This window comes from Stegodyphus dumicola, chromosome 11 (genome assembly GCF_044657685.1).
Source record: "Stegodyphus dumicola isolate Sdum_Otavi_A_Nest chromosome 11, ASM4465768v1".
Classification (NCBI taxonomy): domain Eukaryota; kingdom Metazoa; phylum Arthropoda; class Arachnida; order Araneae; family Eresidae; genus Stegodyphus; species Stegodyphus dumicola.
The window spans coordinates 118,124,816-118,147,511 of record NC_140778.1 but is presented as its reverse complement, the minus strand read 5'-3'; the positions used below and the strand labels follow the sequence as shown (position 1 = coordinate 118,147,511).

The 22,696-nt window shown below is 35.0% G+C and overlaps 1 protein-coding gene across 7 annotated transcripts in view; it reads left to right on the top strand.

Annotated features, from left to right (window-relative positions):
* LOC118205862 (uncharacterized) overlaps positions 1-22,302 on the top strand; it is a 238,591-nt gene extending 216,289 nt beyond the window's left edge. For all 7 annotated transcript variants that reach the window (XM_085827135.1, XM_085827138.1, XM_085827136.1 and 4 more), the window contains 4 exons: positions 12,323-12,424; positions 15,117-15,218; positions 18,947-19,049; positions 22,066-22,302. In XM_085827135.1, the coding sequence (XP_085683261.1) occupies positions 12,323-12,424; positions 15,117-15,218; positions 18,947-19,049; positions 22,066-22,069 (311 nt within the window). In that variant the 3' untranslated portion in view covers positions 22,070-22,302. The remainder of the gene's footprint in view (positions 1-12,322; positions 12,425-15,116; positions 15,219-18,946; positions 19,050-22,065) is intronic.
* Positions 22,303-22,696: the final 394 nt, after the last annotated feature.

Sequence of the window (22,696 nt, the reverse complement as noted above, 5' to 3'; positions counted from 1 at the left end):
TCATTGCTTCCAATTATTGGAGGATTATTTACCCCGGGGGATGTTTGCTGCATGGTTCTGCAACAGAGTGCTACAGACAGCGCATTTGCTGCGTTCATATTGCTCACGAATGAAGCATATTTCACACGTGAGGGATCCTTCAATCCGCATAACGCCCATGTGTGAACTCTGGAGAACTCTCATCGCACGCAACCCGTGCAGCTCAAGATCGTTTGTTGGTCAATGTTTGAGAAAGCTTTCTTGGAAACTACCTCATTGAACCGTACATTCTGCCCAGTCCTTTGAACAGTAGGGCATACTTGATCTTCTTGCAACAAGTCCTTCCCGAACTTCTTGAAGCAGCACATGTTCAACACTTTTTGCGCTTCTCTATGTGGTACCAGAATGAAGGGGCTCCTTGACATTGCACGACTGACGTGCGCTGAGACCTGTAGGAAACCTTTGGACAGCGGTGGCCTGCCAGATCACAGTATCTATCATAAATGGACTTCTTCTTCTGGGGTCATATGAAGAGTTTGATATTCGAGACGCCTGTTCCTTCAGTTGAAGACCTCGTCGCTCGAACATCCGTAGCTAGCGGGAGGATAGGATACGTGACATGCCAGGAATCTTCCAGAACGTAAGAAACTCCATACAGCGCCGATGTCAGGCCTCCCAGACGACTTCTGGTCGAAATTTTTAACACCTGTCGTAGCAATTTTGAACCTTTCAATAAAATGTTTTCTGTCCCATTAATGTGTTGCGTTTCTGTTCTTTTTCTCCGCTTTTTTTGCACCATAGCTCGCCACTACGGCATTTGCGACCGTTCATTCCGATGTGATTCCGAATTGTCTCTGTACCCCCCCCCCCCACAAACTGCAAGTTTGTCAGTCTGGTAGCGAATACACCTGAAAAGGTATTTTTATGAAAGCATGATTTCAGAAGGTAATCGTGGATAAATTTATAATGTTTAACTTGACTTTTCTGAAATCAAATACTGTTTTCATTCGTTTACTTTTAATACTATTCCCCAAATCTGAATGTAAATTACTTTTTTCTCTAGCCAGTAAAAGGTGTTTTAGTAAAGTATTATTCGAAGCTTGTTGCTGTACTATCAGTTTTCCAGTATCAGCTGCTACATTTTGCATTAATAACTATTAGAATAATAACAAATTAATCTAATTGCTTTTATACTTACTTAGATTTATATCATTGCATGCTTATTTTGGATTTTATTTGCTGCGCGTAAAATGTTTACAGAGATTTTACTATATATTTTGCATAATTAAAATAATAACACAATTTTTAATATTGTAATAGCAAATAAAAGTAATATTATAACGTAAATGAATAAAAAAGACGTTTTATGTTAGCGTTGAATCTCGTATAGTGAATGGAGCATTTATTTAAAAGATAAAAATCCTTTTTTTTTTTTTTTTTTTTTTTTTTTCGGACCATATCTGCATTTACTAGACTGGAAAGTTTAAAGGTAATTTCATGTAAAAATGCAGATTTTGCCCTATAATAAAAATGATAAAGCAAACTCTTAAACTGAAGACTCATGAGCGCGTTTTATGTAGGTCATGATTTTGCCTTCCTTCAAAATGGTGCAGCAGAAATACTTCAAATCTGCTTTGCTGATTCCTTTCGCATATCAGCATTAATTTTTCAATCTTAAAAAGTTAGAATCGCTAACTCGGCATTTTTTTCTCCTCTAACGTTTCGGACTATAAAGTATTCAAATTTAAAAGACACGTCCCTCCAGCGTTTGGCTTATTACAAACAAATGTCCATAAAATGAGAGTTTCATCTTTATTGCTGTCCTTATTGATTCTTCTGGATAAGAAAGTGAAATACGTACTTGTGCTCGTTTTGCTGGTTTTTTTATGATACTGCTAGAAGCGCTGACTCATTACCTTGCATAGAGGCCCACCAGCGGCCGAGCGGTAAAGACGCTGAATACTGGTAGTTCGGTCTGAGGTTCGAATCCCGCGAACGGGCTGGCTGCATGGGCGTCTTCGTGGTTTTCCTCATGTGTAACGTGTATACGAGCCAGTTTCCCTTAGAAAGTCCTCCACGAAAGGCATCCTCCCCTTAGGCAGATAGCCCTAGTGTGCTTTGCCATAATTAAATACACCACCACCACCATTACCTTGCATAGAAGTTGGACATTTAATCAATGATATTTTAATTTGAATTTTTATTTTGAGTTATTTCCTTTTGTTTCTTGAACATCGGTTATCTTGTTTTGCCTTTTAAAGTGTCGGAATACTAAATATTTTAAAGTGCATAAAAATGTAAGGAAAAACATATGCAAATCAAAGCAAGACCCCCTTAATGCCCCCTCTTAAATCGAAAATTTTCCTAAATAAGCTGCCATACTTAATAACTGCTCATTTTGGCTTCTAGCTTTCCTTCTGTTAAGACCCTGACGTGTTTCTTTTTACTTCCTTGTACGAAGTAAAAAGGAAGTATTTTAATCGCGAAAAACTTCAGGCATCATATTTCAACGAAAATATTCATTTTGACTGCTATCTAATGCAATTTAACGATATCTTTGCGTGACATCCGTACATAAGGACAGAATAAAGGACGCTTTTCCCCCGAAAAAATTAGAAAACTGATTTAAAGAGAAATCTTCATGGTGTCTGTGCGTACGTATGTATGTACGTATCTCGCATAACTCAAAAACGAGTAGCCTCAGGACGCTGAAATTTTGTATATAGGATTGCTATAGCATGTAGATGTGCATCTCGTATTTTGGTTCCAATTATATATATGTATATATATGTGATGTACCAGCTTTTGTCCGGAATAAATAGATTGGTGAAGAATCATAGACGTAGTTGTAGCTCAAAGTATCAGACGATAAGTTTAAAAAACAGGATCCATTTATTATTATTCAGGAGAAATAGCAGTTACAAAAAATTAGATCTCCGGAGTAAATAAAAAAGAACTACTAATAACTTTTGGTATGAACTTTACTGCATCGTTACATTAAAGAAAAGACCCCCGATATTCCTTTGCGAGTTCCTTTTAGAGCCTCTGGAAAGGCGGAGCTTCCAAGAAATGACGTCAGCCATTCCAGTTCGCTTTAAATATCTCCAGAACATTCTACAACTGTACGTGTAGAAAAGGCGGGGAAAACAACTTGACTACGGGACTGTGGATTTAATTCGACGTACTTTGAAATAAGAGACCGTCGCCATTAAAAATGAAAAGAACATACAGTTAGAATTTTAAGTGTATTTTTGACTATGGAATTTTATTATTACATATATATATACACTCTGTTACTCGGCTCGGTAATATCAGTTTCTTTATTCTTATATATTTGTAAATTGGGCGCTTTTTGCTTTAAAAATGATTGAATTATGTTATTATCTTCCGGTTAAGGTTTTTATGCCTTTAATAAATCTGCATGCGATATTTTTAGAATTAATAGCAATTTAATAAGAGTTGTTTAAGTATTTAAGTGTTGCTAAGTATTGTGAAATGGCGGCAATGTTTGTTTACATTTGAAACAGCAGAACAGTACATTTGTTGCCAAGCTAGAGAAAGTAAGCTTCGCTAAAACAAAGATAAAGCCTTTTTTTATTTTTTGGAATTAAATTCTGCTTAATCCATTCTGGAATTTATTCGAGGAAATAAGTGTTTAAAGATTTACTGCTTAAATTTCAATGCAAATATTTTGAGTTTTTATGTATTTTTGCCCTGTCGTGAAGTGAAAACTGAATTAATTAAATAAGAAATACTAAATTGTCATTGCAAAAAAAATTTTTTGTTGTTGTTGTTGTTGTTTGCTTAATTTCTTTTATACATCGTTTTAGATTTAGTATAGTATTTGAAAGAATATGTGGCAACAATTAGATAATTCTTAAGATGATATAAATTTTGTGCATTCTGAGTTAAAAAATGAATGAAATTTAACGCTGTTAAGCGAACCTTAGGCCTGAGTGTGGCTATGGTAAACAAATATAGTTTAAATATTGCATTTATTCTATTGTGCTTTATGCGCTAATGAAAATAAATAAATTTAATTCAATCCAATAAGTTTAAATGAAATGCAAGAAAAACTGCGTATAATTTAATATTCCGTACAAGGAAGTCGTGTGGTGTACACACCAGATTTTTTCCTATTGCAATTATCAAAAATACAAATGTTTCTTGAATAGGCACAATTAGAGAGCCAAGTTAATTTTGGCCCCAAATGTCAGTTGAAATAAAGATAAATATTTAATCTTTCTCGCCTGCCAAGTATGCTTTATCAATATAGATCAACATTCTGTACCATGAATATTTCTACATCATCATTACGCACATACATTTGCACGTGTATTTACGTGTCCGTGTATCAGGTTCAATGTTTCTTCTAACCTTCTTCGGAAACATACAATGACCTGACTAGAACAGAGAGCTTACTAAAGCTATGTTCACTAATTGTAGTAAGTAGACAGGATACAGACGAAGGGTATACAAAACCCTTTATTTTTCTTTATATACAATGACTTCCGTACTTCGGAATACAATGACCCTCCACTCGGGGTCTAACGTAAAAGATATCAAAATAAAACTAAACTCTAATTTAACTTTAGAATAAGATTGGCCTTATAATAACAGGAAGCGTATGTAGCACAGAGACTGTGAACACTACAATACGTTTAATTTATCAAGAGGATTAAAACCTCTGGCCTGGAAGGCAAATAGCAACTGCGTAACTTCTAAGGTAAGCGGCCTGCTTCGAACTCACTGCTTCCTCTCTTCTGCTTGGCAAAAAGGCCACACTTAAATACTTGGCGTTCGCCAGACAACTTTGCATAAACTCCTCCACGCTTATAATTCTGGCCGGAAGTAGAAAATAAGAAGTGATAGTAAAGATTTAAAATAAAATAAACGTTAGTAAAACTTAAGATCCTTACATACTTCCCGCCAGAGTTAATTTGTTTGAAACTGAGGTCTAAAACGACCTTGTTGAAAACTTTTAACTCTAAAAACTAACGCGAGGCCAACCTTTTACAATCATTACTTAGGTAGAAACTAGAAAATTTAAAAGAAAGAAATTTGTTACAATAGCAGCTCCCGGGATATACAACAATCTTTTTTTTCTTTTTCATCTGTACTGCATCTAAACAGGAGCTTTAGTCAATTCTGGTTCCTTCCAGAGATCTGGAAGGAAAACTAGTTTAATGAAATGTTACAGAATGACATTGCAAATAACATATAGAATATACTTTTCTTAACATTCTTATTTCATTCATGACTATTTTAATTATCTCTCCCCGTGCTCTCTGACATGTGTTGTAAAAGAACACCAACCACGAATGTGTTTCTGTCTACGTGTGCTACACTTCCTCCTACAATCAAAACACTAACGTGTTAAAATTCAACATACGAGACCTCTTAACACACCCTAATTTCAACTCTAGACCCTGAGGTACTATTCTGAAAGTGGCTAACTCTAAAGTGTAGCGTCAGAGAGCCTAACTACATCATTCAACCTTTAACATATATTCGTCATGATTTAATCTTTACAGTCACACGAATAACAAATTTTTAACATTACTTTCACTTTTACCATATCACGGTATTTCTTAACATTCAAAATAACAGTTCACATGTATACAAGAACATATCAACATGCCGTTAATTTTACACATTTGAAAACATACATTAGTAGTACATTGTTAACTTCTATTCTTTTCAAAGCAAGTGCCAATTCTTTCTACATTGAAATAATACTACATTTCAAAAAGTCTTTCAGACTAAAACTTCTTTCTTGCTAGAATGTTTTAAATAAAATTTATACAATAACTTTTTACAATATTTAAGTCTTTACACAACGCTATTATACATCAACTTTAGTTTTACGCGCGAGTAATTGAAAAACATAATAAGAAAATCGGTCACAACTCATTTCTCGCCCTTTTGGCGATAAAGGTAGACCTCGCATGAGGTAAAACTTCTTGAAATCTGCCACTTGCAGTAAGAATGAAAGATTAACTTAAGTTTGCAAAGTAACATAAAATTTTACTTATCTTTGTAATATTCGGACATCCTTTTCTGGGCCCAGTCTTTAAAGGTACTGCAGATAGTAGTTTGATTTATTCTCCTTCTTGTACGGGCTCGCTCTTCAGTGCTTTCCTCTGGAAGCTTCCTTTTTTCACCAGTTCGGCCACCCTTGAATACCTTCTTTTTCTCCTCTGCTTGTGGTCTTGGCCGTTTGAAGGCAGCTGGTCTTGGTGGAACCGGGAAACTTCTGTCGTGTTCCTGCTTGGACCTCGTTGTTGGCCGTTCAAATTTTTCTTGTACTTTTTCCTCCGCCGCTGATGGCCCTTCCGCAGTTCGGCGACTTTTGCTGCGGAGAGTTCTGTCGGATGAGTCAATCTTCCGTTTCACAGCCGGGTTATAGTTGCCGTCCTTTCTCCCGGTCCTTTCCACATACCTCGTCCTTCTCCCTTCTTCATTCTGGGGATGTTCGTGAACTCTGTTTTCTGGACGGTGGAACGGCTTCTTTTTCTTTTTACCTTCAGTTTTTCCGCGGGGCAATTTTCTTTTCACTTGCTTCTGTCTCTCATTGCCTTGCCCTTGTACTTGTCGTTTTCCCACCTCTGGAACTTGTACCTGCGGTGTCTACCGTACCGGATCCTGCAAAAGATCTGAAAAGATTTTCATTTTATTACGATCGAAGTTGGGTTTAATTTGATCCATATTTGCGGAACAGGTTTCACCATTTCTTGCCTTTAACACTACAACAGCGTGAGTTATTTTTTCTATAACATATGGTCCTTCAAAGCGTGGAAAAAATTTGGCAGTTTTATCTTCTGGTGCTGAAGAAAGTGAATGCTTAATTTTTAAAACTTCATCCCTTACTTTATAAGTTACTCCCCGTCGTTTCAGATCATAGTATAACTTCTGTTTTCTTTGTGCTACTTCCGTATTCTTTTTTGCTTCTTTTATTAGTTTTTCTATATCACCCATTTTAAATTCTGGGGCTCTTTGTTGCACATAAAATAGTTTATCTAACGGTGTTATAACCTTTCTGCCTAGAAATAACTCAGCAGGAGTTTTGCCCGTTGTATCATGTTTTGCGGTCCTAAGGGCGAAAGCAAATTCATTGACATAGTTATCCCAGCTTTTATGAAAATTTTTAACATAACTACGGATAATTTTCACTATATTTCTGTTGACCCGTTCCGCTATATTTGATTGCGGCCGATACGGGACCATTTTTAAATGACGTATGCCCAGTTTTTGACACATGTCTTCAAATATATTACTTACAAATTGAGGACCATTATCCGATATAACTTTTAGGGGCGCCCCGTATTTTAAAATATATTTATTTAAAATAGAATCAGTAACTAATTTCGCGGAGGCTCGTTTTAAGGGAACAATTTCGGTCCATTTACTAAAATGATCAACCATAACAAGGAGATAGCGATTTTTATTTAACTGACTTTTTGGGAAAGGGCCCAATAAATCGATGCCGATTATTTCATTTGGAAATTCGGATTTAATACTATTTAGAAACCCGGCCGGGCGGAAATTAATATAATTAACGGCTTGACATGTTGGGCAGGACTGGACATACGCCCTTGTTAACTTTTGCAGTTCAGGAAAGTAGACTGCCTCGCGTACGCGTTGGATAGTTTTTCGAATACCAGCATGAGAAGCTAAAGGGCTGTCATGGAGCTCTTGTAGGATATTTAATCTAAGACTAGCTGGGATAACAGGTCGAAATTCGTTGTTGGAATTCGTAGTTTTTGTGTAGAATAATAGACCATCTATTAGTTCGTAATGGGCCGCCCTATTTCTTATCGCCACAATATTTTGGTGGCTAAAATTTTCAGGATCCTTCAAATACTCATAAATACTTCCAAACTCAGGATCCTTACCCAGTTCGGTTATTACAGTTTCTCGGGAATTTATTGTACACGCTGTCAGCATTGCAACTTTTACGGTATTACCCTGTTCGTCTAATTTAATTCGTGATAGGGCATCTGCTACGATATTTTCCATTCCGGGGGTATGCTTGATTACCAGATTATATTCTTGCAGCTTGAGTGCCCATCTTATTAACCTTGGGGATAAATTTTTCCCTGAGTACAATCTAGTTACCGCCGCATGATCAGAATATACTGTTATCGGCGCCTTTCCAAAATAGACTCGGAACTTTTGCACTGCTAACAGAACTGCAAATGCCTCTCTCTCGGTCGCGGAATAGTTTCTTTGTGTTTGATTTAAAGTTCGGCTAAAAAATGCCACGGGCTGCTAATTTTGCGAAAGTACCGCTCCTACCGCATAATCCGAAGCATCCGCTGAAATTTCTATATTTTCATCCTTTTCAGGAAATTTCAACACAGGGGCTTGCGTTAATGCTTGTTTTAATTTTTTGAAAGCACTATTGGCTTCGGCAGTCCACGAGAATCTTGCCTTTTTCCTTTTTAATTTTAACAATGGCTCAGCGATAGCCGGAAAATCTTTTATAAAGGACCTATAATATGAACAAAGTCCTAGAAAAGAAGAGAGCTTCTTTGCCGTGTTTGGAGTCGGATACTTTTGTACAGCGATTATTTTTGATTCATCTGTCTCGATCCCTTTTTGCGATATTTTGTAACCTAAATATTTTAATTCAGGGGCTGCAAATTTGCACTTTTCGACATTAACTTTTAGACCGGCCTCATTCAATAAAGAAAACACCTGTCTTAAATCCTGTATATGTTGGTCGAGATTACCACTAGTAATAATGATATCATCTAAATAGATAAATGTGGACTTTCCAAGAACAGGTCTTAACACAATGTCCATGCATCGCTGAAATGTTGCTGGGGCGCCTGAAAGGCCAAACGGCATTCGCAAAAATGCATAAGTGCCAGACTTGGTTATAAAAGCAGTCTTAGGCACGTCCTCAGGCCTGACCCCTATTTGAAAATAACCATTCGTTAAGTCTAAAGTCGTCATAAATTTGGTTGATTTTATGTTCCTTAAAATTTCTTCTATGATCGGTAACGGATATACCGGATATTTCGTTATGGAATTTAATTTACGGTAATCAATAGCGAATCTCCACCTTTTTGGATGCTCCAAAGGATAATCATTATTTTTCTTACATAAAACCACCGGACTAGCATAACTACTTGAGATAGGCGTTATGATCTTTTTACGTAGCATATCGGTAATATGCCATTCTATAATTTTTTCCTTATTCTTATCATACCGGTATGGTTTTTGACGAACCGGCAATGCATCTCCGGTGTCAATACTATGGTTAGTAACCTGAGTAAATCCTGGAATATCACTAAATAAGGAAGCAAATTCACTTACCACTTGTCGGATTCTATCTTGCTCGTCATTAGGCAGGTGGTCAAGATTTAACCTTGGCGGTTCAACCTTTTCTACACGCACTGGTTTCATCGTCAGCTTAAGGGACGCTGCATTAAAATCCAGTGTAGCTTGTGCGTCTGAAAGAAAGTCTATTCCTAGGATTAAATTTGCTTGCAAATTCTTTACTATAAAAAACATCACCTTTACTTGTTCGTCCTTGATACGGATGTACAAAGGTACTTTACCTACGCACTTACATTGTTCTCCTTGCGCCGCTAATACTGTTGTATTATCCGCATTATATATGCGGTATTTGCGAAAATACTTTCTAAAAAAGACTTCTGCGACACAGGAACACTGCGCGCCGGTATCCAGGAGTGCAGTGGCCGGGATATTATTTACCAAGACTTCAATCTTCGGAAGAGTTAAATTTTTCACCATTACTGTATTTAACTTGTAGGAAGAGGGGTTTTCGTGGCCTTCGGATTTCCGCACCCTCTCGTCAGCAGAAATCCGTTTTAGTTTAAATTATTTTTCCTTTCGGTGCTTTCCTTCTTTCTCCACTGGCCTTGAGACTTTTTTCCTGGGTTGCTATTGAACTGTCGACGTTCGCCGGCTGTTTTTGAATGCTCGGGTTTCCTTGCCCACTGATTCGCTTTTTCTCCGTAGCCATGTGCTTGAGTTTGCTGTAGTCTTGGCGTACCAAATTGGTTTCGCTGTTGATATTGGCGTCTTCTTTCGACATCCGCCGTTCTTCTACTTTCAAACTGCATTGCTAGCTCAAATAACTTTTCCAGTGTAGTCGGATTTCGTAATTCAATAAAGTCTTGCACTTGGGGTAGTAACCTCGGCAAAATCACTTGAATTATTTCAGGATCCGGACGGTTTCCATACAAGAGCTTGAAAACGTGAATTTTTCTTAAAATAAAGCTCGAGAGGTTTTCCATTCTTTGTTGATATATACTGAAAAGTTCTGTTTCTAATTTCCCACGATCCCTTACAACAGGGAAGGCTTTTAGTAGGGCAGTCTTGAAATTTTCGTAAGTATAGGTGGGACTTCCTGCTTGACCCAAGAGACTTCTGCCGATACATTTGAACCAGTTAAGCGCTTGGCCCCTCAAAGCGCTGGTAGCTAAGGTAACTTTTTGAAACTCGTGCACGGGGTAGAGCATGAAGTGGTCATCCAATTTTTCCAAAAAACTGGTTACCTGTGAATTTGCATTAAACGTTGCTTCTGGTTTCATCGAAGCGCGCATGGTCTGGACGATGTACCCAAATCCTTCCAGGGCGGCAGCTGGCATTTCTGGATTCTGAGCCGTTTCTGCAGGCAGCACAGGTTCTTCCTGAAACTCGGCCATGGTTATTCTTCGTCGGGCGCCACTATCAGGTTCAATGTTTCTTCTAACCTTCTTCGGAAACATACAATGACCTGACTAGAACAGAGAGCTTACTAAAGCTATGTTCACTAATTGTAGTAAGTAGACAGGATACAGACGAAGGGTATACAAAACCCTTTATTTTTCTTTATATACAATGACTTCCGTACTTCGGAATACAATGACCCTCCACTCGGGGTCTAACGTAAAAGATATCAAAATAAAACTAAACTCTAATTTAACTTTAGAATAAGATTGGCCTTATAATAACAGGAAGCGTATGTAGCACAGAGACTGTGAACACTACAATACGTTTAATTTATCAAGAGGATTCAAACCTCTGGCCTGGAAGGCAAATAGCAACTGCGTAACTTCTAAGGTAAGCGGCCTGCTTCGAACTCACTGCTTCCTCTCTTCTGCTTGGCAAAAAGGCCACACTTAAATACTTGGCGTTCGCCAGACAACTTTGCATAAACTCCTCCACGCTTATAATTCTGGCCGGAAGTAGAAAATAAGAAGTGATAGTAAAGATTTAAAATAAAATAAACGTTAGTAAAACTTAATGTCCTTACACGTGTAAGTTGAACTATGTTATATTGAAACCCGAATGAGCGTGAAAACGTTGCATATCTTCTCTGATGAAAGAAGTATTTCACATGAATTAACAACATTCTGTTGAGGAATAGTAGTAGTCCTATGATAAAAATTAGACATGGTAGCAATACATTATAGTCTGGAAAGCACGCCGATGACCCAGATAAGACTGCTCTAATTTCTTTTATTTTTAAAAGGATTGTAAGGTATTTTCTTCCTCTTTTAAACATGCCTTCATGATGTAACGGTTGCGTAATCAGCACTTATTCGAGAGATCAGGTTCGAGTCCCGGCGGAGCATTGCACATTTTTCATATCTCTTGCACAAACAAACCCTAATGACACTACAAATGGCGACCGAACTAAAAGGTGGTGGGTAATAATTCGTCCTATCTTTCTTGTTCAAATTCCATGGCAAATAATTAGTATAACTATGAATCAAATTTAATGTTTACCTAATCAATGTTAACAGGTTTGACAAAAGTAATAGAGCACATGTTACGTCGTTCGTGATCTGTTTTTGTAACAAGTGTTGCATCATAATTTCAGAAATTAGAAGTGTCTAAAATTAGTGAATTCAAACACCAGCCGTCATTAAAAGCATTATTTTCGCTATACCCTACTTCCAACAACACCCTTATTGGTTTTGTTCAAAGTTGGGAACTCACATTCGATAATACTTTATGGGGTTCATTTCTCCATTGCCAATTTAATGTCGAAATATCTTAAATATTTAAGATTGCTTATAATTTTCAGTTATATTCTCTGGATTCCTTATTATACTTTCGGAAGAAGTGTGACAATGTAAATGATGCTTCTTTTATTCATTCTGGTTTTTTAATATTTTGTCAAGATGGGCAATCCGTTAAAACAATGTCCGTCACCATTTCCCCAGTTCACTACCGAGTATCCATTTTAAATCTTGGATGTCCTTTTTCAAGAGAAACGCAATGCTGGAATAATTTCTTAATAAAATGTCTTCAATAAACTTGAAAAGCCGTTTACAGATATTCAACTCTGTCTCTATAATGTGCACCTGTTTATTTTCAGAATGCTACTGCGAATCTGCTTCTGCCTGCATTTTCAACAGAAATGGAGACAGGATATGCTTGTGTGAAAATGGATATGTACATATTAATGGAAAATGCAAAGGTATGCACTTTAACTCAAATTATGTGCCATTCAAATCTTTCTGTCTAAAGAAAGAGAGGAAAACTTAAGAACATCGTAGGCAGTAGAATTACTATCGTGTATTTAAATTACAAGTATGACAAAGTGAAATCAAACACTACGCATGGTCTCAGATAAACAAACGACTAACAAACAAAAGTATGCAAGCGTAAAAGAGAGATCTTACGAAACTTGAGAAATTAAAGCAATAAATAAAGAATTGATATCAATCATTTAAGCATAAGAATATATTACACCACCATTTCTCAAATTGTTATCTATAGACCACAGTCTGCTCTCTAAGCCTGCCCTTCTAGTCCTTTTAAATTTTTCAAAAAGTACAAAACGTAAAATCCATTTTAACTGAGTGTACCACGCTGTAGCTAAAACATCACAGGTTTTCCAAACTGAATATGGCAGTCTTCTATCATAGTAATATTTTGCCTAAAACTAAAAATTCATTAAATTTTGTAAAAGGTCTTAAAAGCTTTCTGTATCGCAAAGTCTTTGGAATTTTCTTCTATCTCATTATGAAGAATGGGAAACCCCTTCCTGTCGAGGAGATCTTAATGCGTTCAACGACAAAAGATGTATTCAAAACAATGTTCGGAGTAAAATAATGTAAGGACATTTAATGACACATTTCAATGATACAATTACACGTCGAATCAATGAAATGGCTAATATCACAAAATCTGGACCTACTGCTTTTGCTGTCAACATGACATCAAGATGAGATATACCCCAATAAGGTATATCTCATCTTGATGGTCATAGGAATTCATCAGTTACAGCAAAACGTCAGAAATCCCACGCAATTCCTACACATGACGTAATATACGACACCATTCGGCAGGGCACGAACGACATTGTAAACTGCAAACTTGTGAATGACGTTCCAGAATCCAGTGCGAAAAAAGTAAAGTACCGCTTTGTTAAACAAAAAAATACAATATAACAGTTTGTATTTTTTAGACTAGTTTAAACAAAGCATTCCGTATAAAATAAACCTGAGTGATATTATATGTTTATTGATTTATGAATTTTTACCTTGGGACCCGATGTTGGCGACAGCCATGGTATCCTAGTTTATACAACTGAAGTTGGAAAAATATGTTAATATGTAACAAATTTATGTTACAGTAATATGTTACAAAGGAGTCTTCCCTTAAAGAATGTTTTGAGGACTATTCTCTATATGTCTCTTTTATTTTCGTATCTCAACAGTCTAGGGATGAACGTATTATAGGATCGTCTTTATCAAGACCATAAATGAAACAAGTAAACAAATATTAAGACATAAGGTATTTCTCCCGCCTTCCTAGCGTACCTTCGTGGTGTAGTGGTCAGCACACTAAGCCGGTATTTCAGAGGTTCGTGGTTCGATTCCCGGCGAAGGCTTTGCTAGTTTTTCATCTCTCCGGCTTCCAAAAATATAACTAATGTCTCTACAAAGAAACTCGTGTGTTAGCATATGTCTTTGGTTTCACGGCTAAAATAAAGCTGTTCTACTAGAACCAGCTATCTTTATATGCAACTCAATTAGAAACCAGTTGAGATTCGAGAACTGTGAATCTTAACTGAGGAGATTCTAACTTAAGCTTTTGCGAACACAACTACCTTCTACAATTCAGCTGTTTTATCTATTTTACACTAAACATGACTTTTTATTCCGTAGGACATCTTAAGCTATCTGAAAGATCCTCAGATATAATTTTTAGAATAACTTTATCAGCAGCTAATCTGACCAGAGCTCTATCTTCTTATACACTGATTAAACTTCCACTTATCTGAAGTGATCTCATTTGATAATGAGGAAAGAAATTAAGAAAATTTAAGAATTAACTGTTATTTAAAACTTTTAAATGTTCTTCAGTCGAAACATGAACATTTTTTTTTAAATGTTTAATTTCATGGGGTCACTTTTATTGCATTCTTCATTCTTACCTTCTTGTATAAAATTGCATTTTCACTTTTGTGTAAAATTATTGTACATTTATCGTACTTTAGCATATTGTGATAAGGTGGCATAAAGGTTCTTTGTCTGGGATGAGTGATTTCAGAGTGCAATAGTTTCATATCTGGGGTGAAGTCCTCTGCCTTTGTTAACGATTCCGGTTGCAGCCTCGATGGTCACTCCAGTGGACAAAGAGGTAAAAGAAGTCTTTTCATCAGCTTCAGGAGATGGACACTTTGTTAGGTATGAGTGAAAGAATCTCCCCCCCCCCCGGGAGTTCAGCGCAAGTAAACACAGGGAGATATATAAGGTAGTTTCCTGAGAAGAGACACCTTTCCTGTTTGGAGCTATGGGCATGTTGGCCTGGTAGAATGATCATTCCTCGTGTATAATGCGATAGAGCATTTTTCCTGTAACAAAATTCTGAAATTACGGGACTAAATGTATCCAAGTCCCATACTGTCAAGAATCTCAACTATTAATGCTTTTATCTTATTAAAATTCATGTTATTGTTAGAACTTGGGTTTGAAGTTCATTTCAACCCTGCATCAAAATCCGAGGTTTGTGTATCTGTTTCGGCCACTACACCGCAATTTATTCATTTACAGAGCAATTCTTTCCATTTTCGTACTGAATGATTTATATATAGCAAAGCAAATAAATAAATCGTGTTTTACTTCGTTACATTTTACACGTTTCTCTTCCCATATTTCTAGAATGTAGCTGTGGTCCCAACGGTAAATGCTTCTTGAATGCTTCGGGAAACAAGCAGTGTCATTGCGGACATGGTTTTGTTGAATCTGAAGGTATATGCAAAGGTAAGATGCAGCTAATTTCGTTACGTTTTTGTTTAAATTCAAGTTCAATATTATCATTACATGTACGTATACTTTGAATACATTCAAGTTCAAGGTATGATTTCTGTTTCATACATTTAAAGCATTAAGCAAAATAGTTTTATAAAATTTACTGATGTAATCCTGATATTCATCTAATATAGCAAATTTTTATTCACATATAAAGTTTTAAAATCAAGTGTCATACTAGGTAAATAATAGATTTTTTCCGAGCAGTCAAATATCATGCTTTATCCAAATCTTACCAAGATATTAACTTAATTGATAACTGTACTAAATATTAAGCACGAAGAATTAAAAACATATTTTTTCCCTTTATCTACGAGTATCAATTTCTATCTATTGCATATAATGTTTATATTCTTCTGATTGTGTACTGCTATTTTTTCATTTGTATTTTGTAGGAGGCATCGTTGCTTTCATCTGTAAATTAAAACAATGCTTGTTCCTTTTCTTGTATTTTAACATTATTTGAAAAATATACAGTATAAGTTATATTTTGCTCCATATAGTGCATGAAATTATAATGAAGAAATATTCGTCGTATTTGTTTGATTTTCATCGCTGTTTTTGAATGTTTTTATTTGTAATGAGTTCATTCTTCATATATGAATATTACTATAATATTCATAATCTTATTTTCTAAGATTTATATCTTCTTAAGCTAAGTAACACTGGAATGTTTCTGGGTGGTCATTTTCTTCACGAGAGTAATATGAAAATTGCATAATAATTACAACAAATATGAAATTGCACAATTGCAGTAATTATATTAAAGTAGCTAATAATAACAAATTTAGCATATAGAAACATACAAAGACATACGTTTTCAGGATTAATTTTGAATGGGCTAATTTAAATGAACATATCATCCATGTTTAAGAATACGGCTTATTGTCAATAGTAACAGGTTCAAAACAGTGCCATTAATTACTGTCAGTAATTATACATTTAACATTTCATGATTGTACAACTTTATTCCAAGAAAGTTTTGACGTTTTGTATAGGTCTAGATCTCATCAATAGTCAATAAATTCATGAATTCACTCCTTTGTTTAGTTTCTGTTATGAGTATAATTTAATATTCCGTACAAGGAAGTCAAATGGGGTTCGTATCAGATTTTTTATTCTTATATATTAATAAATTGTGCGTTTTTTGATTTAAAAAATGATTGACTTATATTGTTCTTATCTTCCCGTTAAGGTTTCTTTGCCTGTAGTTAATCTGCATGGAATAGTTCTAGAATTATCAACAATTTAAAAGTTGTTTAAGTGCTGCTAAGCGCAATTTTTCCATAGCATCCATATTTGTTTAAATTTGAAACTTAGAATAGTTAATTAAGTCAGTTTCTGTGCTTTCAGTGTCTTTTCGCCAAGTGGGACGAACACTAAACGTTCAATTTTGTGCATCGAAAAATCTGCATTTTGCCTTTTGGCCCTCTGGCCGAATTGCTTGTTTTTGCGTAAAAACTCTAATTTTAAATGTGAAAATTGATTTTTAATTATTTCAACTGTATTTGGTGTTTTATATTTTTCTATAATTTTCAATTTTTTATTAAGATATTTTGAGGTTTTATGTATTTCGCTTTGTAGCGAAATGATAATTGAATCATTTCGCTACAAAGCGAAATACATAAAACCTCAAAATTCTCATTCAATTTCATTTTCTCATTCAATAAAAATGAGAAAATTAAATTCGAGAAAGCAAGTTCAAATTAATGCAGGAAAAAATGCTTATGTATATATTCAGTACAAGGAAGTCATGCAGTGTACACATCAGATTTTTTCTAGTTTAATGCTTCAAATTCTTTAAAAAAATAGTGATAAACTATTAAGAATAATAGACTGTAAATCTGAAATTTTCCTGCCATTTTTCCTGTTAACTGTATTGGCATTTTCGCTATAGGTAGGAAATTTTCAGTAAATAGGAAAGAGAACTTTAATGTGATGGTAAAAGATGTATACTACTAAAATACTGAACCCCAAACCTGATTTTAAAAATCAAGTGACATCATACTTTTTTCAAATTTTAAACACTTGATTTTATTGGTTTCATACATATTTTAATAGAATTAAATGTTTTACTGACATATTTCGCTAACAGGGTCATTGAGTTCAATCAGCTTAGAAGAGCGAAAATAATATAAACGACAAATACTATTTTTACTTCCTTGGTTAAGGAGTAAAGGAAGGGTTTTTCGGGTATCATTTTCAACGAAAAGATGCATTTTTACCGAGTAGTTGTGCACTTCCCTTTTAGGTTGCAATCGGCCACACCAAACATATATATATGTTGCGGTAAAACACCGAAATCTGGAGAATGTCGACTTTCACCGGTGAATTTCAACATTCACATAGTCTCTTGATGTATGTCCGAAATATTTTCCAAATACTCTTATTTCTGACTTACACCGGTCAATGTCGACATTCACCATGTACTAATGGTGAATGTTGAACATATAACAATATTATATTTTCTTCTCCGTAATTCAGTCGCGAATAAACGCACTTGAAACTTGAAATAAGAACTTAAGAACATGAGAACCTAAAACACACAATGCATTCAAAATGAGAAAGGAAAATAATAGAAGTTAAAATCTGACTTAATTATACAGTACATTCTAAATGAGAGTATAAAATAACAGTAATAAAAAACTTACTAAATTATGATTTTCAAATCTTATTTATTGCAACAACTTAAACTATTATGGCACTTTATGACCTGTCTTTTCGACTTTCACCAGAGCATATCTGTGATTGTCGACATACACCGGTGAAGGTCCGAATATACAAGAATGTAGTGTAATATTCGGTCTGTCACCGACGTATTTGGTGAATGTTGATATTCTCCGGCGAAAGTCGACATTCTCCAATTTCGGTCTTTCACGGTAACATATGTATACATACCCACTCTCTTACCCACCTTGGTGAGTTCAGATATTTGTAAGCTTATGTATTGATAAATTGTGCATTTTTTGCTTTAAATGTAATTGAATTACATTCTTCTAATGTTCTAGTTAAGGTTTTTGTATCTTTAGTTAATCAGCATGCAATAGGATTATAAAGAATTTAAAAGTTGTTTAAGTAATGCTAAAACTAATTTTTTCGCATAGCATCTATATTTGTTTGGATTTGAAACTTAGCAGAATACTGAATTAAGTCAGTTTCTGCACCTTCAGTGTCTTTTTGCCTAGCGGGATCAAAAGTAAACGTTCAGTTTGGTGCACCGAAAAATCTGGCTTTTTGCACGCTGTCCGAATTATTTGTTTTTGTGTAGAAACTCTAAATTTAGTTGCAAAATTTCTTTTTTTTTTTTAGCTGCTTTATTTGAATTTGGTGTTTTGTATTTTCCATATTTTTCAGTTTTAATGAAGATGTTTGAGTTTTTATGTATTTTTTCCTTGCCGCGAAGTGGGAACTAAATTAATTTGAATGAGAAATATATCTTTAATGAAATTCGAGGAACTAAGTTTAAGTGAAATGCAGCAAAAAATAAGTATAGTTTAATATTGCGTTCAAGAAACTTATGTGGTGTCTACATCAAATTTTTTCTCTTAAATGAAAATAACGTTCATTTTTCCATTCATTTACATACTAATCTATTTTTGATTAATTCATAAATGTATATTTCATTTATAAATTTATTTATGAATATATGCAATGTCATAATTAACTGATATTTCCCTTAGCAGAAGAAAAGGAAGAAAATATTGTTATTCCTGCACTTCTTGGAGCAATACTGATTGCGATTCTATTTGGCATTTTAATTTCTGTCTATATTCGAGAGAGGACGTAAGTATTTATTTGTGTAGTTTTGCCACCACTCTACAGCTTACTTAAACGTACTGCGTCTTATAATTAACTTGCAATGACTCGTAAATCAGTGTACGGTTTTATACATTTCACTTAAGAAATAAGCCTCAGATTGAAAATGTAATCAGCAAAATTCAATTTTTTTTTTCATACCATTTAAGGCAAAAGCTTTAACTGTTCCTCAAAAAACATACAATTTATTAAGAAGAAAACTACTTCAATATAATCGGTGTTAAATTCCTCCTCCGTATTAAAAATAGCTGCAGTTGAATAGCATATTTAAAAGTTTTCAGTTTAATAAATTTCTTTAAGTATTATAAAAAAGTTGCAATCTTTAATATATGTGCGAGCATTGGAAAGTTAGGAAAAATTCATTTAATTAACGTAAGAGAGTTAAACGTGCTTACTTTATTTTGGATAACTAATTGATCACTTTTTATTATCTTTGCCTTAAACTGAAAATAATTTGATTTGCTCAAATGTATTAAGGCTTTCTGAAACTAAACTTAAAGGATTATTGCTTCAAGAGGTTATTACATGCGATATTCTAACGAGCTTTACGAGTGCATTAAGTCTCATATCTCCATACTTATGTTACATGAGTGTGTATGTGATTATGGCAAAGCCTCGAGGTCCATCTGCCTAAGGGAATGGATGTCTTCGAGGAGGACTTTCTAAGGGAAACTGGCTCGTATACACGTTACACATGGGAAAAACCGCGAAAACACCCATGCAGCCAGCCCGTTCGCGGGATTCGAACCTCGGACAGAAATACCAGTGTTCAGCGACTTTACCACTCAGCCTCTAGTGGGCCCATATGTCACATGAATAAAGGTCAGATATATTTATGCAAGGCCCACTAGCGGAAGAGTGGTAAAGTCGCTGTTCGATTCCCGGCTGCAGGGGCGTTTTTGTGGTTTTAACTGTGCGTAACGTATATACGAGCCAGCTTCCCTTAGAAAGTCCTCCACGAAAGCATCCCCCCTTCCGTATATTGCTTAAAGTCGGAGCACGTAAATAATAATACTAAAGATTTATCCAACACAAAAATTTCTTGAACAAAGAGGTAGTTTCTGCGTCAGTACAGATAATTTGTTTAAATGATTTGTTCCATTGCATCCCTAAACTAAAAAATTTGCAATAGGAAACTTCATCAGATCTAAGTTGACTGCTGCTAATTTTACGAATGTTTACAACATAGCATTTGAAAGAAAAAATATTAAAATGAATATAAATTAGCAGTTGGTACACTTAATCAATTAAAACATATAAATGTTAAAAGGTATGCCAGAAATGTTTTAATTTCTCTGTATTTGTGGATCCGGAGAAAGAAAGTGATGTTGGATGATGCATAGCTTTGGATTACCTGGGTCATAATTCCGCTTTTCATGAAGGGAAATTTTACAAATGCTAATATTGCTGGAAAGTGTCTCATGTCTAGAGAAAACAAATGAAAATTAAGATATTTGCAATTACTCCTCGCTTCTTTCAAAACAATTAGCTTGAATCATACCAAAGCTTCTAGACATTTGCAAACGTGAAAGATTCCTAAAACTGTCCATAGCATGTCTGTTAGTTTTTTCAACGAAACTGTTTCAACAGCTGCAATACCTGCATAATCTCCTTTTTGAAATTCTGAAATTCTTGTTATCCTTCTTGAAATTACTAAAAGTAATCACAAGGTCATAGATCTCAGGAATTTAGGAGATGTAAAAATATTATTATCTAATGGCACACCAGAAATTGTTGAACTAACAGAGCCTGATATTATCACAGTTACTGCTAGCTGAGCAAACGGGAAAGTGGTGAACGAGACTCTAACTGCCGTTCCAAAGAGCGCAGCTTCAATTTTTAGAGATGGAATGGACTTTTGTAAATCTGTAGTATCTGTGCGGTAAGGGGGCACTCAAAATATGCGTCGAGCTGAAAGTCCTCTCGAAAATTTGATGTTAGGGTAAGAAGTATGGGAGATCCTTGGATCCGTCCACCGGCGTGTTCTCCTTCAAAATTGCGGGCCGAATTGAGCAGAGACGTTCTGTCACCTGTGTGGTGCACATGGCTCTTGCCAATGACAGGCACATCTTTCTTCCTTGACATGATGAATTTCTTAGGATTATTTTAGTATCAGATGAGCAGGATTAGTCACTATAGCAACAACAGCAACATAACTATATCTCAGATAGCCATAATGTAAAGGATGACAGTTACTACCACTGCAATCCAGCCGTAAGTGACAATAAGCATAATAAATTTATTACCAGTTATATCTCTATTAGCTGTGCGCATATTAACTAAAAGCATGAATTATCAAGCTATAGCTCTTTGCATTTTCTCTTTGCGAGCAGTTCATAGCTGGCCACACTAGTTATCACCTTTAAAAGATTCCTTTCCCATGACGGAAATGTGGATACCGCTTAAAAACGTAAGTGGGGAATGATGCTTGACCCCATACTGTTTTCAACCATATCACATACTTTTGTAGTTTTTTTATTCAGTTTTAAACAAAAAAAAAAAAAAAAAAAAAGAAAAGAAAAGAAAAAATTAATAAGATGCTGATTTTTTCTATAGTTCTGTGGCAACTTAACAGTACAGTGTGCTTTCATTTCCCTCAATCCCTGTGTTTCTTTTCTGAATTGTAATATTGCATCTTTTGGCAGTTTTCTCTATAGTTCTATGGCAACTTAACAGTATAATGTGTTTATCCACTTTCGTCAATCAATGTTTCGTTTCAGAATTGCAGTATAACGTCTTTTGGCAGTTCACTTAATGAACATTGACTCCCGGTGTACGCAAGAAAATTGCATGATAAATCTTTCCGTGCTGCTAAGAGTTCTCTGTTTTAAAGTCCTGGGAGCGAAGTTGTATTTAACAAACAAATAAATTACTGCGTTAATTACTTCATTAAATATTTTACTGCTTGATATTTTATATATAATTACTCTCTATTCATGTGAATTTCATGTATGCTAAAATAGTCTTTTTATCCAATGAATAGGTAGTTGGAAACGGCGATGCAGTTCATTAAATACAGTTCATTCTCTTCAAATACATTAGGAAAAAACAGAAGATGCATTTTATTCTGCGCTGTATATTACATCTCTCTCAATGTTTTATGTGACCAAGTCAGAATCCTATTGTACTATATCAGGCTTTTTGACTTTTTTGCATTAACATTCTTTGCATTTATCACTCCTCTATGTAAAGTTCATTAATAAACTGTCTTGCTGCCTAATTCTTATTCATTATGTACTCGAACTCGACATTTATGTCGCATGTCTTAGCTGAATATCATTAGAAACTTCAAAGAACTTCAATATCTTGAAATATCACTGGAAACTTCACTGTAAACATACATGAGAACTAGGGGCTAATTGTAACAGTTTTTGAAAAATGGTTTTGTTTTTAAACATATTTATGATTCCTAGTTAGAGCATATGCTCTCTCATTTCCAAAATTTCCACAGTGTCCGAGAACATAAGCAAAATGAATGTTGATATCCATATCTTGAAAGATTTTAATAATAACCTGAATTTCAACAGCAAGTTTCTCTGAAACACTAATTTTACGTAACAACTGCAGCGAACAAAGAGAATCACTGTATGTTCAAATGCGCAATAAACTTAAAC